This window comes from Hemiscyllium ocellatum, chromosome 2 (assembly GCF_020745735.1).
Source record: "Hemiscyllium ocellatum isolate sHemOce1 chromosome 2, sHemOce1.pat.X.cur, whole genome shotgun sequence".
Classification (NCBI taxonomy): Eukaryota; Metazoa; Chordata; class Chondrichthyes; order Orectolobiformes; family Hemiscylliidae; genus Hemiscyllium; species Hemiscyllium ocellatum.
Window position 1 is genome coordinate 11,765,404 of NC_083402.1, and position 13,206 is coordinate 11,778,609.

Below are 13,206 nucleotides of genomic sequence, written 5' to 3' on the forward strand. Positions count from 1 at the left end.
ATCTTATATAACTGAATTTCAATAGTGTGTGATAATGCTCTGAGTAAGTGCGTTTTTGGATGTTTTACTAAAGGTAAAGGTGTTTTATATAAAGATTAAGTTATTATTGCTCTACATGTGAGGAACTCTGACCAAAGTAGCCAACGGCGTGCCAGTATTAAAGATGGCGGCCCCCCAATCGGCACAGCCGGCGAGCGGAAAGCCTTGGCGCGGTGACGTAATGTCGCGCTGGGGTTGGGACCTTTGACACGAGGCCGGTCTGGGCCTAGCGCGTGGTGGGACGTTGTCGGTGTCCGGGAGCGGGCCGTCTCCTTGGAAACGGTGAGTGAGTGAGTGTATCACGGGCTGAGGGAGCAGGTAGGGCCCGCTTTGTGGAACCATCCCCCTCCCTCAGCCCCAGCACTCCGGGCCCGGGAAAGAAACCCCCCACCCCCCCCCTCCCGAGACAGTTCACCCTGCGGTAATCCCCCCCCCCCCCCCATTCTCAATCCGAAACTCCACCAACACTTTTCAAACCCTCCCACAACTCCAACCCCGTCCACCCTCACCCTCACCCTCACCCCCACCCTCAGCAACCTCTATCCTGACTCTCACTAACCCCTACCCCCACCTACCCTTACACTGACCCTCACCTACCCCTTCCCTCACCAACCCCTACCCCCACACCCACCTACCCTCACCCACCCTTACACTGACCCTCACCAACCCCTGCCCTCACCTACCTCTACCCTCACTTACCTCTACCCTGACTCTCACCTACCCTACCCCCACCTACCCTTACCCTGACCCTCAACTACCCCTCCCCCCACCTACCCTCACCCCCGCCAACCCTTATCCTGACTCTCACCTACCCCTACCCCCACCCGCACCAACCCTTACCCTGAATCTCACCTACCCCCACCCCCACCAACCCCTACCCTGACTCTCACCTACCTCTACCCCTACATACCCTCAACCCCACCAACCCTTACCCTGACTCTCTCCTACCCCTACCCTCACCAACCCTTACCCTAACCCTCACCAACCCTTACCCTAACCCTCACCTACCCCTACCCCTACCCTCACCTACCCCTACCCTCACCTACCCCTACCCACGCCCTCACCCACGCCCTCACCTACCCTCATCCTCACCAACCCCTACCCTGACTCTCACGTACCCCTACCCCTATCCTCACCCCCAACAACCCTTACCCTGATTCTCACCTACCCCTACCCCCACCAACCCTTACCCTCACCCTTGCCCACCTTCACCCCCACCAACCCTTACCCCCACTCCCATCTACCACCACCACCCCTCCAACTCTCATCACCATCTCCACTCCCACCCCAAGCTCCTGTTCTCCCATTTCCATATTTCTCCACCTCTCCCCTCACTCTCCATCCCCTCCTGCCTCATGCCAGTTTTTACCATCTCACCCCACCTCCACCCCTCTCACCACCATTACCCCCCATTGCCAGCTTCAATGAACTCTCACCCCTATTGTCCCCTCAGACCTGCTCTCCTCACTCCTGCTTTCACCTGACTGCGTTAGAGACATGAAGAAAAGTGAGGGCTGCAGATGCTGGAGATCAGAGTCAAGAGTGTGTTGCTGGAAAAGCACTGTAGGTCAGGCAGCATCTGAGGAGCAGGAGAACCAACATTTCAGGCCGGATTCCTGACGAAGGGCTCTGGCCCGAAACGTCAATTCTCCTGCACCTCGGACCTGCCTGACCTGCTGTGCTTTTCCAGCAACTCACTCTTGACTGTGTTAGAGACAAAAGAACTACAGATGCTGCAATCCAAAGTAGATAAGCAGGAGGTTTGGGAGAACACAGCAAGCCAGGCAGCATCAGGAGGTGGAGAAGTCAATGTTTTGAGAAGGGTTCCACTGAAATGATATGTCCACCTCCTGATGCTGTCTAGCTTGCTGTAGCCTCCCAGCTTTCTGCTTGTTCACCTGACTGTAGCTGCCCCAACACTCAATATATACAAGACGTGCAGGTTAGGTGAATTGGCCATGCTAAATTGCCTGTAGTGTTAGGTGAAGGGGTAAATGTAGGAGAATGGGTCTGGGTGGGTACTGCAGATTAGAGTGGTGCTGGGAAAGCACAGCAGTTCAGGCAGCATCTGAGGAGCAGGAAAGTCAACTTTTCAGGCAAAAGCCCTTCATCAGGGTTGAGACAAGATGGGATCAAACAACCAGATGTCTATTAGATTAGATTACTTAGTCTGGAAACAGGCCCTTCGGCCCAACAAGTCCACACCGAGCCTCCGAAGAGCAACCCACCCAGACCCATTCTCCTACATTTACCCCTTCACCTAACACTACAGGCAATTTAGCGTGGCCAATTCACCTAACCTGCACGTTTTGGACTGTGGGAGGAAACCGGAGCACCCTGAGGAAACCCACATAGACATGGGGAGAATGTGCAAACTCCACACAGACAGTTGCCTGAGGCGGGAATTGAACCCGGCTGTCTGGTGCTGTGAGGCAGCAGTGCTAACCACTGAGCTAGTGCCGCAGCTTGAGTTAGTTGTTGTGAAAACAGAAACTATTGTTTACAGTCCTCACTCTAAACTTCATTTCCTAGTTACCACCTCTATCAGTTGTGTTCACAGTTTTGGTGTTGTATTTCATCCACCGTGCAGCTTCAGGTCTGATGCTTGCCTGCTCTTAGACAGTCTCCATCTTGCCTTTAGCTCAGCTCATCAGCTCCAAAATCCCACTATTATGCCTTTGTTACCCAAGACTCCACTGTTCCATTGCACTCCTGACCAGTCTCTCAAGTGCTACCCTCTGCAAATGTAAGGTCAACCAAAGTTCGGCTGCCCATGCCTTGCCTCTCAGCAAGACCTGAATCTCTCTCTCCCCTGTGTTTGCTGACTTTGTCAAGCAACATCTTGAGTTTAAATGTGACCATATTTGCTTTCAAATCCCTCTGTGGCTTTGTTCCCACCTGACTTAGTAATCTGTGCCCCCCCCCCGCCAAAAGAATCAGATTGTGTCATTGGCTTTTAAGATTGTCAATGTACTAAATTCAAACTTGATAGGAATTTAGTATTTTTCGGAGTATAATTTAAACTAATAGGCCTAATTCAAATCTGTTTCTGTCTCCAGGCAACCAGCTACCCTAACCACCCCGGTAGCTAGACCACATGTTACCTTGTATCTTATTCAGAGCAGTTGGTGCTGTCAGGTAGTTCTGCTAGCTTTTAACTCTCTTAAAGGTACAGTATACCCACATCTTCATAACACTATCTGTTTAAATGTGTATTTCTCCTAAATATGAATTTTCCGTGGCTCAGTAATCAATTCTATGTTGCACTTTTTTATTTTACAATTCTTCAGACCTGTGAAAGATGGGGAAAGCTCAGAAAAAGAAGATTTCTTCTGATAACATACGAAAGAGAAAATCTACAAGAGACATTAAGACAAATCCGTTTGAGGTGAAAATAAACAAGCAGAAGTTTAATATACTTGGCCGGAAAACAAAGCATGACCGTGGGTTACCTGGAGTATCTCGATCTAAATCTATTAAAAGGGTAAGTGATTGTAATACCTATTTGTTATGTGATGTATTGGGTTGTCAATGTCACAACCATAGGAGGACATGTGAGCCATCCCACCCATGCAACTCATTTGATAGATCTGTCCTGTTGGCCCCATTTCTTTCTCCACAGTCCTCTAATATTTCCTTTTCATATGTGTATCCAGTTGTATTCTTAAAGTTCTTATTGAATTTGCTTTCACCTCTTACTAGCATCAGAAGAACGAGCAGTGCTCTGAAAGCTGGTGTTTTCAAATAAACCCGTTGGACTATTAACTTGGTGTTGTGATTTTTGACCTAGTCCAATCCAGAGTTGAAAGATGTGGTGCTGGAAAAGCACAGCAGGTCAGGCAGCATCCAAAGAGTAGGAGATTCGACGTTTCGGGCATGTGCTGTGTTTTTCCAGCACCATATTTTTCAACTCTGGTACTCCAGCATCTGTAGTCCTCACATTCTAAGCTCTCTAGTCCAATTCAGTCCGACACCCTTCCATGCTGTACATCTCTGACTCTGACTGTATGATCTAAGGATTTGAACTGACACACCCAAGGCATTAGCATGGGGCCTCTGAATTCACTTAAAGAATTGACATACTGCATGTGAAATGTTAACTCTGTTTTTCTATCCACAGATGATGCCAGGTTTGCTAAGTTTTGTCCAACACTTTCTGTTTATCATTTGACAATGGGAGTAGAAGACCACTTGGTCAATCATGCTTGTGTCAACTCTTTAGCATTAACAGAATATTTATAAAGTTAGAATCATTGATTCATTGTGTGAGCAAATATCAAATTGTCAATTTTACTGGAACATTTTACGATACTTCTTTTACTCATTTGTCTTCCAGCGTACAGAAACTTTGCTGAAAGAATATCAGAACAAGGGGAAGGCCAATAAATTTCTTGACAAACGATTTGGTGAATATGATACTACGTTAACTCCAGATGAAAAGATGACAAAGAGGTTCTCCTTGGAGCAGCAGGTAATACTCTTCTGTTTTAACACAGGAAGTAAAACAGCCTGGTGGAAATCGTCCCAAGCTGGCAAATGAGACTGGATCAGTTTGGGATTTCTGTTCGGTTGGGCAAGTTGGACTGAAGGGTCTGTTTTTGACTCTGATTGTATTTATTTCCCCTCTTCATTGGTTCCTCTGCACTTTCAGACCTGCTTTCCAATGTTCTATTAAGAGATTAGCTTATTTTGGAGCAGACCCCTTTCCAAGATGTATATATGTTAACTCAAGTACATGACCGGGCCAGTGCAGTACTGAAGAAAGCCTAGATTGTCACAGATGTCTTGCTTCATTTGAAACCTCCCTGAGACTCTCCAGAGAAAATCAGGAAGAACTCCCTGATCTTAACGAGAAGGCGTTTTTGTCCATTTGCCTAAAATAAAATACAGGACTACAGAGGCTGGAAATCTGAAACAAAACCAAATTGCTGGAGCAACTCGGCAGATATGGCAGCACCTGGGAAGAGAAATCAGAAATAACATTTTAGGTCCAATGACCCTTCAGAGTTCTCTAGTAATGTCTGTTTTTAGTCCATTTGCTGTTTGAATTATGCACTTTTAAATGATCTAATGCATTATTTCATTACTAAATCCAGATTTGCCATTTTGTTTGATCAGGTAAAGAAAGTCTTCTATCAGGAGCAGGTTTTGAATTGTCAGAAGTAGATGCTAATTGACAAAGGAGCTTATCTCTATCTCTAATCCTTCAAGATCTCTGTATTTTTCCATTTCTGGACTGTTGCACATCTGTATATTTTCTTATTCCTGCTCCTGCACCATTGCCACCAAGGATTAGCCCGTGGTAATTTCCTACTTCTCATCTACGTGAAGGGCAGTGGGAAACCAGAGGATTGGGAAGCTTACAAAGACAAACAAAAAGAGTGATAAGGAGGGAGAAAATTAAATGTGAGAGTAAGCTCGCCTGTAATGTAAAGAAAGACTAAGAGTTTCGTTAGAAATATAAAGGGCAAGAGAGAAGCAAAGGTAGATATGGGGCCGCTAGAGAGATACTAGTGGGGAACAAGGAAATGGCTGAGGAACTAAATATTTACTTAAAGTCTTGGAAGACGCAAGAAATATCCCAAAAATTCAAGAGTGTGAGGGGGCAGAGCTGAGTATAGTGACCATCGCTAAGGAGAAGGTGCTAGAACAACTGAGTGGCCTGTAGGTGGATAAATCACCTGAACCAGATGGACTGCACCCCAGAGTTCAAAGGGAGATGGTTAAAGAGATAATGGAGGCGTTAGTTGTGATCTTTCAGGAATCACTAGAATCAGGAGGGTCCCAGAGGACTGGAAAATTGCTGATGTGGCATCCTGTTTAAAAAGGGAATAAGGCAAAAGATGGAAAATTATAGACCAATTAGCCTAACCTCGGTCGTGGGTAAGATCCTGGAACCCATCGTGTGGATGAGATTTCTGAATACTTGGAAGTGTATGGTAAAAAGGGCAGAGTCAGCATGGTTTCATCATGCCTGACAAACCTGTTTGAATTCTTTGAGGAAGTGATAAGCAAGTTAGACCAAGGAGCGCCAATGGATGTTATCTACCTGGACTTCAAGAAGGCCTTTGTCTAGGTGCCGCCCAGGGGTTACTGAGTACAATAAGTGCCCATGGTGTTAGAGGCAAGGTGCGAGCATGGATAGAAGCTTGGCTGTCTGGCAAAAAGCAGAGTGTGTGGATAAAAGAGTCCTTCTCAGGACGGCAGACAAGTGATGTTCCGCAAGGCTCAGTGTTGGGACCGCAGCTTTTCACTTTATGCATTAAAGATCTAGATGAAAGAACGGTGGGCATTCTGGCTAAGTTTGAAGATAATACAAAGATAGGTAAAGGGACAGGTGGCATTGAGGAGACAGGGAGGCTATAAAAGGTTTTCGACAGATTAAGAGAATGGGCAAAGAAATAGCAGATGGAGTACAGTGTGGGAAGGTGTGAGGTCATACACTTTGGTAGGAAGATGAGAGGCATGGGCTATTTTCTAAATGGGGAGAAAATCCAGAAATCTGAAGTGCAAAGAGACTTAGGAGTTCTAGTCCAGGAATCTCTCCAGGCAAACTTGCGGGTTGAGTCAGTAGTTATGAAAGCAAATGCAATGATGGCATTTATTTTGAGAGGACTTGAATATAAAAGCAGGGATGTAATTCTGAGGCTGTATAAGGCTCTGGTCAGACCACATTTGGACTATTGTGCGCAGTTTTGGGCCCCATAGCTTGGGAAGGATGTACTGGCCTTGGACTGTATTTAGTGGAAGTTCACGAGAATAGTTCCAGGAATGAAAAGCTTAACATATGAGGAATGTTTGAGGAGTCAAGTGGGCTATATTTGATGGAGTTTAGAAAGATGAGGAGGACTCTAATTCAAACATGCAGAATACTAAATGGCCTGGACAGAGTTGATGTTGGGAAGATGTTTCCATTGGTAGGAGAGGGCTGTATTCCTGATGAAGGACTTTTGCCCAAAAAATCGATTTAACTGCTCCTCGGATGTTACCTGAACTGCTGTGCTTTTCCAGCACCACTCTAACCTTATCGCAGGGCACAGCCTGACTGTAAAAGGAAGACCTTATAGAATGGAGATAAGGAGAAACTTATGAGAGCGTGGTGAATCTATGAAATTCATTGCCAAAGAAGGCTGTGGAGGCCAGGTCATTGAGTATATTTAAGACTGAGATAGATAGGTTCTTGAGTATCAAGAGTTACGGGGAGAAAGCAGGAGAATGGGATTGAGAAATCTATCAGCCATGATTGAATGGTGGAGCAGACTTGATGGGCTGAATGGCCTAATTTCTGTTCCCATGTCTTAAGGCCTTATCTCATTTCTGCATGTGGGATCTTGCTGTGTAAAAGCACAGTATTCCTATGTGTATAAAGCACTGAAGTATTTCTATGGCGGGTATTAAACCACTAAATGCAAGCCTTTCCTTCATGTTGTAGTGATTAGAATCCTGAACTCGCAGCACAAAAATGTCTGAAGGCTGCATTTTCTTAAAGTTCGATGCTGCTTAAAACTGAGGCAACACCCACAACGACATGAATGTTGGATTCACATTACAGGCCGATGACATATATTTTGTTATTCAGAAAACTGCGTGGTGTCTCATTATTCTGTTGGTCTGACAGATGGTTGGATTGCTGCAATGACTGGGGCTGACCAAGGATTGTGTGTGTCAGTCAGTATTAAATACCCTAGCTCATTCCCTCCTTAACCCAGTGAATTCAAATGCTCTTGGAGTCCAACCCAGTAATCACTCCACCTCCCTAGATTGTATGCATCTGCTGCAACTTCCTCTACTGCTCTGCTGTTTATGTACATATTACTTGGTCACATGGTCCTGGCATCCCCAACTTTCATTCTAAATAGTGACTTAAATTTCTCCTCGTAGTACTTTTGTGTAGATGGTTCATTCATATGAATGTCTGCCTGGCATATTCAGTTTTATAATGTTCTATTTTTGTTGGGGTACTAGTCAGAAACTTGGAATAGGATAGACAAAAAAATAGATAAAATCAGAGGAGAACTACCACAATGAGTGACCAAACAAGAGGTCCTAAGATACATAACACCATGTCAAACTAAGCAGTTTGTGAAATACTGGCAAGAGGAAGCACTGCAATTGCCCTGTCATCCTGGCCTTGAGCAGAGTCGAACAAGAAGACTCCATTCACTAATCCAAAGTTTTGTTTCAAATCTTAACAGCTTTATTTTCTTTGTCTTTTCCCACTTGTTCATGAGCTGTGATATTGCTGGCTAGGCTGACATGTATTGCCCCATCCCTGACTGCTGTGGAGAAGGTCAACTGCCTTCTTAAGCTGCTGGAGTGTAGGTGATGAAGGGATCACCAGAGGCCTAAGGCTTTTCACCAGTGACAGTGAAGGCATGGTGATATATTCCCAAATCATGATACAGTCATGACTTGAGAGGAACCTGCAGGTGGTGGTGGTGTTTCCATGTATCTGTCGGCTTCGTCCTTCTAGATGGGAGAAGTCATCAGTATGGAAGATGCTGTTTGAGAAGCCTTGGTAAGTTATTGAACTGCATTTTGTCGACAGGTGACAATATGCAGAGAGAATATAGGGAGTGAATGTGGAAGTTGGTGGCTGTCCTGCCACTTAAATGGGCGGCTTTGCCTGGAATATTGTCTGGAACATTGTTGAAGCTTTATCCATCCAGTCAAGTGGGAGCATTTCATTGCACTCCTGACTTGTACTGTTTTGATGGAAGACCGGCATTAGCGAGACAGGAAATGAGTTACTCGCTGCAGCAGTCGTAGCATCTGACTGCTGTTGTAGCCAAGGTGTTTATATCTAGTCCAGTTTAGATTTTGGTCAATGATGACCCACAGCATATTGATAGCGAGGAATTCAGTGATGATAATGCTGTTGAGCGTAAAGGGGTGATAGTTAGACTCTCTCTTGCTGAACATGATCAATGCTTGTGTGGGGTGAATGTTACTTGCCACTTATCAACTCAGGTAAATAACTTGCAAATCGGAACACTCAAGATCCCCTTGTGTCTCCAACCCACGAAGACTTTTCTCAAAAAGCAAGAATACTAGGAATGCTGCAAATCTGAAATAATTCAGGTCAGGAAGCATCTGTGGCATGAAAAGATAAGGTAATTTGTATAAGCCTTTGAAAGTTTCAGATCTATGAAACTTTTCATCAGAACTATAATCTCTTATTTTTCAAGGGGTAGATGACCTTATTCCTCCCATGAAAATGAGCTACCCTGTAATTAACTGTATTAAAATTAATGGTGTGACCAATGTTGTGTAACTCTACTGGATTCACTCAAGTGGTTGGGTTCTTGTTGTTTCAGCGGCAGCATACAAAGAAGGACATATACAACCTGAATGAAGATGAAGATCTCACCCATTACGGGCAATCCCTGGCAGACATTGAGAAGTTTAATGACGTGCCAGACAGTGATGATGAAATGGAGGAAAAGGGCCTTCTGTCAGGTGAGCACGAAAAATGTCATATGAATTAACTAATCCTGGTGATTTTTAAAGGGCTATAATATATACAGGGCTTGCATTACTTTTCACTATCAATCCCTGCCTATGATGGGAATCAGTCAGATTTTAATAAAGCACTAGGTGGAGAAACTCTCACTCTTTTTAACTATTCAGTAGTAAAACTTTAAATTGACTCTACGAATTTGAGTTGTATTCGAAGGCAACATTTTGAAGAGACATTTATTGAAGAGAGCATTTTTGATGATGGTAGAGAAATGATTCCGTGTTGTCTTCCGCTCCCTGGAAGGAATCCAGTGTTTTTTTTAGGGTGGGAGGATTGGCAGATGTTGAAAATGGCAGGAATCTGTAATAGGCAAAAGTGAGGACTGCAGATGCTAGAAACCAGAGTTTAGATCAGAGTGGTGCTTTAAAAGCACAGCAGGTCAGGCAGCATCCGAGGAGCAGAAAATTGACGTTTTCGGACAAAAGCCCTTCATCAGGAATAAGGCTGATGAAGGGCTTTTGCTCGAAACGGTCGATTTTTTTCTGCTCCTCAGATGCTGTCTGACCTTCTCTCTCTGCTTTTCCTGGAATCTGTAATAGCTGCAAATGTGTTGCTGGTCAAAGCACAGCAGGTTAGGCAGCATCTCTGTAATAGACAGTTTTGATGAGAGGAATTTGTTTGTGAATTAACATGATAATGACTTGCATCCCACTTGACTTTGATTAATTATTAAGCACTTTGAGTGTATTCACTGCTGTATTGTAGGAAATATGGCAGCTAGTTTTAACACAGTGAGGCATACGAAACCGCAGTGAGATCATAACCAGGTAATATCTCTCTCATGAATTGAATTGACACATAGTCAAATGAGTACAGTGAAAGGTTTACAGTTGCCCCAATATAGTACCACCTTAGGTAACAAAAGTATGTGGGTTCAGATACTTAAGATCAAATTCTTAGGAAACAAAAAACAGTTAGATCAGTAAAGAAATAAACAGTCCAGCATTGTAGGTCATAGGAATAAATTAGAAAAAAATAAAGTAAAAAGTTCAGAATATCAGTGTCTCTGACCGAGTCCTTGCCAGCATCTAGACTCAGGGGAGACCTCCACTGCCTTGGAACTGCCTGTGCCGGACCCACCAACATAAGAGTTACCCCACTTTTAGGTGCCATCTCTTTGCTGCTGGCCATACTTTGCTGATGTGGCTGAACCCACAGTCCCCGCAGCCAAGAGTCCCTGGCTCTGCTTTTGATAGTAGGATAAATCTTATCCAGGTAGCTGGATGTGCTTAGTTTTTAATTTGTTTTTTAAGTTCACTTGATGGTCAGATTCTGTTTATCAACTTATCCAAAAGACACCACCTCCTGAAAGTACCCTGGGGATAGCAGTCTTTATTTTGCATTCTGTAGTAGAACTTGAATTCATGACATTTGTCTTTGAGGTGAACTGAATGACCAAAAGATATAGGAGCAGAATTAGGACTTTCAGCCTATCTAGTCTGTTCTGCCATTTGATTATGTCTGATCTGTTTCTCAACCCCATTCTCCTGTCTTCTCTCCATTATCCTTGATCCCCTTACTAATCAAGAAACTATTGATCTCTGCTTTAAATACAGTCAGTGCCACAGGGGTTGGAGAGGCCAAGCCATTGAGTTCCACCACAGAGTCACCACCTTCTGGCAGACAAAGTTTCTCCTGACCTTGGTTCGAAAGGCCCTCAGGCTGTGCCCCCACTCCTAGTGTCTCCTGCTAGTGAAAACATCTCCATGTCAGAACCACCCCCCGCCCCCAGCTTTCAAACTCCATCAAGTATAGACCCAGAGTTCTCTCTGTCCTCATATGACAAGCCTTTCACCCCCAGGATCAATCTTGTAAATCTCCTCTGGGTCCCCTCCAAAGCAAACACATCTTTCTTTAGATTCAGGACCCAGAATTGCTCACAATATTCTAAATGCAGTCTGGCCGAAGCCTCACCAATTCACCCATGCTCTTGTTTTCTAGCCTGCTTGAAATGAATGATATTGCATTTGCCTTTCTAACTGCCAGGTGAACTTGCATGTTAACCTTAAGAAAATTCTGAACTTGGACTCCCAAGTCCCAATGCACTTCAGATTTATGAAACCTTTCCCCGTTTAGAAAATACTCTTCCCTCTATTCTTTCCAACCATTGAAGGTGGTGGAATTTGAATTAAAAAAAGTCTGGAATTAAGATCTAATGAATTTTTTTAAAAATGGAATTAAGAGTCTAATGATGACCATGAATCTTTGTCAATTGTCATGAAAAATCTATCTGGTTCATTAATGTCCTCCAGGGAAGTAAACTGCTAAGTTTACTTACTCTGGACTACATGTGACTTCAGACCCACAGCAATGTGGTTGACTCTTAATTACTCTCTGGTCACCTAGCATGGACAATAAATGCTGGCTTAACTGGCAATGTGAATGAATGAAAAAAAAACCCACTGGTTCTCCATTGTCTAACTTGCTCATTACCTCTTCAGAGAATTCTAACAGATTTGTCAGGCATGACCTTCCCTTGACAAAGCCATGCTGATTCAGCCCTATTTTACCATGCACTTCCAAGTACCCTGCAAGCTCCTCCTTGATAATCGATTCTACGATCTCATCAATGATTGAGGTCAGGCTAACTGGCCTATAGTTTCCTGCCTTTCTTCTTAAACAGCCATTTTCTAGTTTTCTCGGCCATCCCTGACTCCAGTGACACCACCAATGCCTCCACAATCTCCCTAGATAACTTCACAACTCTGGGCTATAGTCCAGCCAGTCCAGTTGATTTATCCACCTTCAAACTTATCAGCTTCACCAGCACTTTCTCCTGAGTGTTTGCCATTCCACACTCTTGAAGTTATGGTATGCTGCTGATGTCTTCACTGTGAAAACTGATGCAAAGTACCTATTCACTTCCTCTGCCATTTCTCTGTTCCACATTACTACTACTCCCGCCTCATTTTCCAGTGATCCAATGTCCACTCTTGCCTCTTATCTTTTAGATCTCAAAAAAAAACCTTTGCAATCTTTTATGTTACTAGCTAGCTTTCTCTCACTTCATCTTCTCTCCCCTTTTTGCATTTTTTTTTAGTTATCCTCTCAGTTTTTCAAGGCTTCCTAATCCTCTGGCTTCCCACTAATCTTCATCACATTGTATTTTCTGTTGCTTTTATGCTACCCCTAACTACCCTTGTCAGCCAGAGTTGATTCCTCCGCCCCTTAGTATGCTTATTCTTCCTTGAAATGCATTTCTGCTGTGCCTCCTAAATGACCCCTAGAAACTCCTGCCGCTGTTGCTGCACCATCTTCCCTACCAATCTGGCCAGCTCCTCCCTCATGTCTTTGTTACCTTTACTCCATTGTAATGCTGTTACGTCTGATTCCAGCTCCTCCCTCTCAAACTGCAGGGTAAATTCTATCATATGGTCACTGTTCTTTAGGGGTTCCTTCACCTTCGGCTCCCTAATCAAGTCTGGCTCATTACATATCGCTAAATCCAGAATTGCCTATTCCACAGTAGACATTACCACAAGCTGCTCCAAATAAAACATCCATAAATATTACACAAGTTCCTTTCTTGACATTGGCTGCTAACCTGATTTTCCCAGTCCACCTGAAGTCCCCTGTGATTCTTATGATAGTGCCTTTCTTACAGGCCTTTATTTACGTTCCCCCATGCTACTGCTACTCGGTGGATG

General features: G+C 44.2%; 1 protein-coding gene across 2 annotated transcripts in view; it reads left to right on the top strand.

Moving 5' to 3' along the window:
- Positions 1 to 222: 222 nt before the first annotated feature.
- nop14 (NOP14 nucleolar protein homolog (yeast)) overlaps positions 223 to 13,206 on the top strand; it is a 50,210-nt gene continuing 37,226 nt past the window's right edge. Inside the window, exons 1-5 of one of the 2 annotated variants that reach the window (XM_060834649.1) lie at positions 223 to 321; positions 3,099 to 3,208; positions 3,330 to 3,523; positions 4,376 to 4,510; positions 9,357 to 9,498. In XM_060834649.1, coding sequence (XP_060690632.1) covers positions 3,341 to 3,523; positions 4,376 to 4,510; positions 9,357 to 9,498 — 460 coding nt within the window. In that variant the 5' untranslated portion in view covers positions 223 to 321; positions 3,099 to 3,208; positions 3,330 to 3,340. The remainder of the gene's footprint in view (positions 322 to 3,098; positions 3,209 to 3,329; positions 3,524 to 4,375; positions 4,511 to 9,356; positions 9,499 to 13,206) is intronic. The other variant, XM_060834659.1, reaches the window with a different exon arrangement.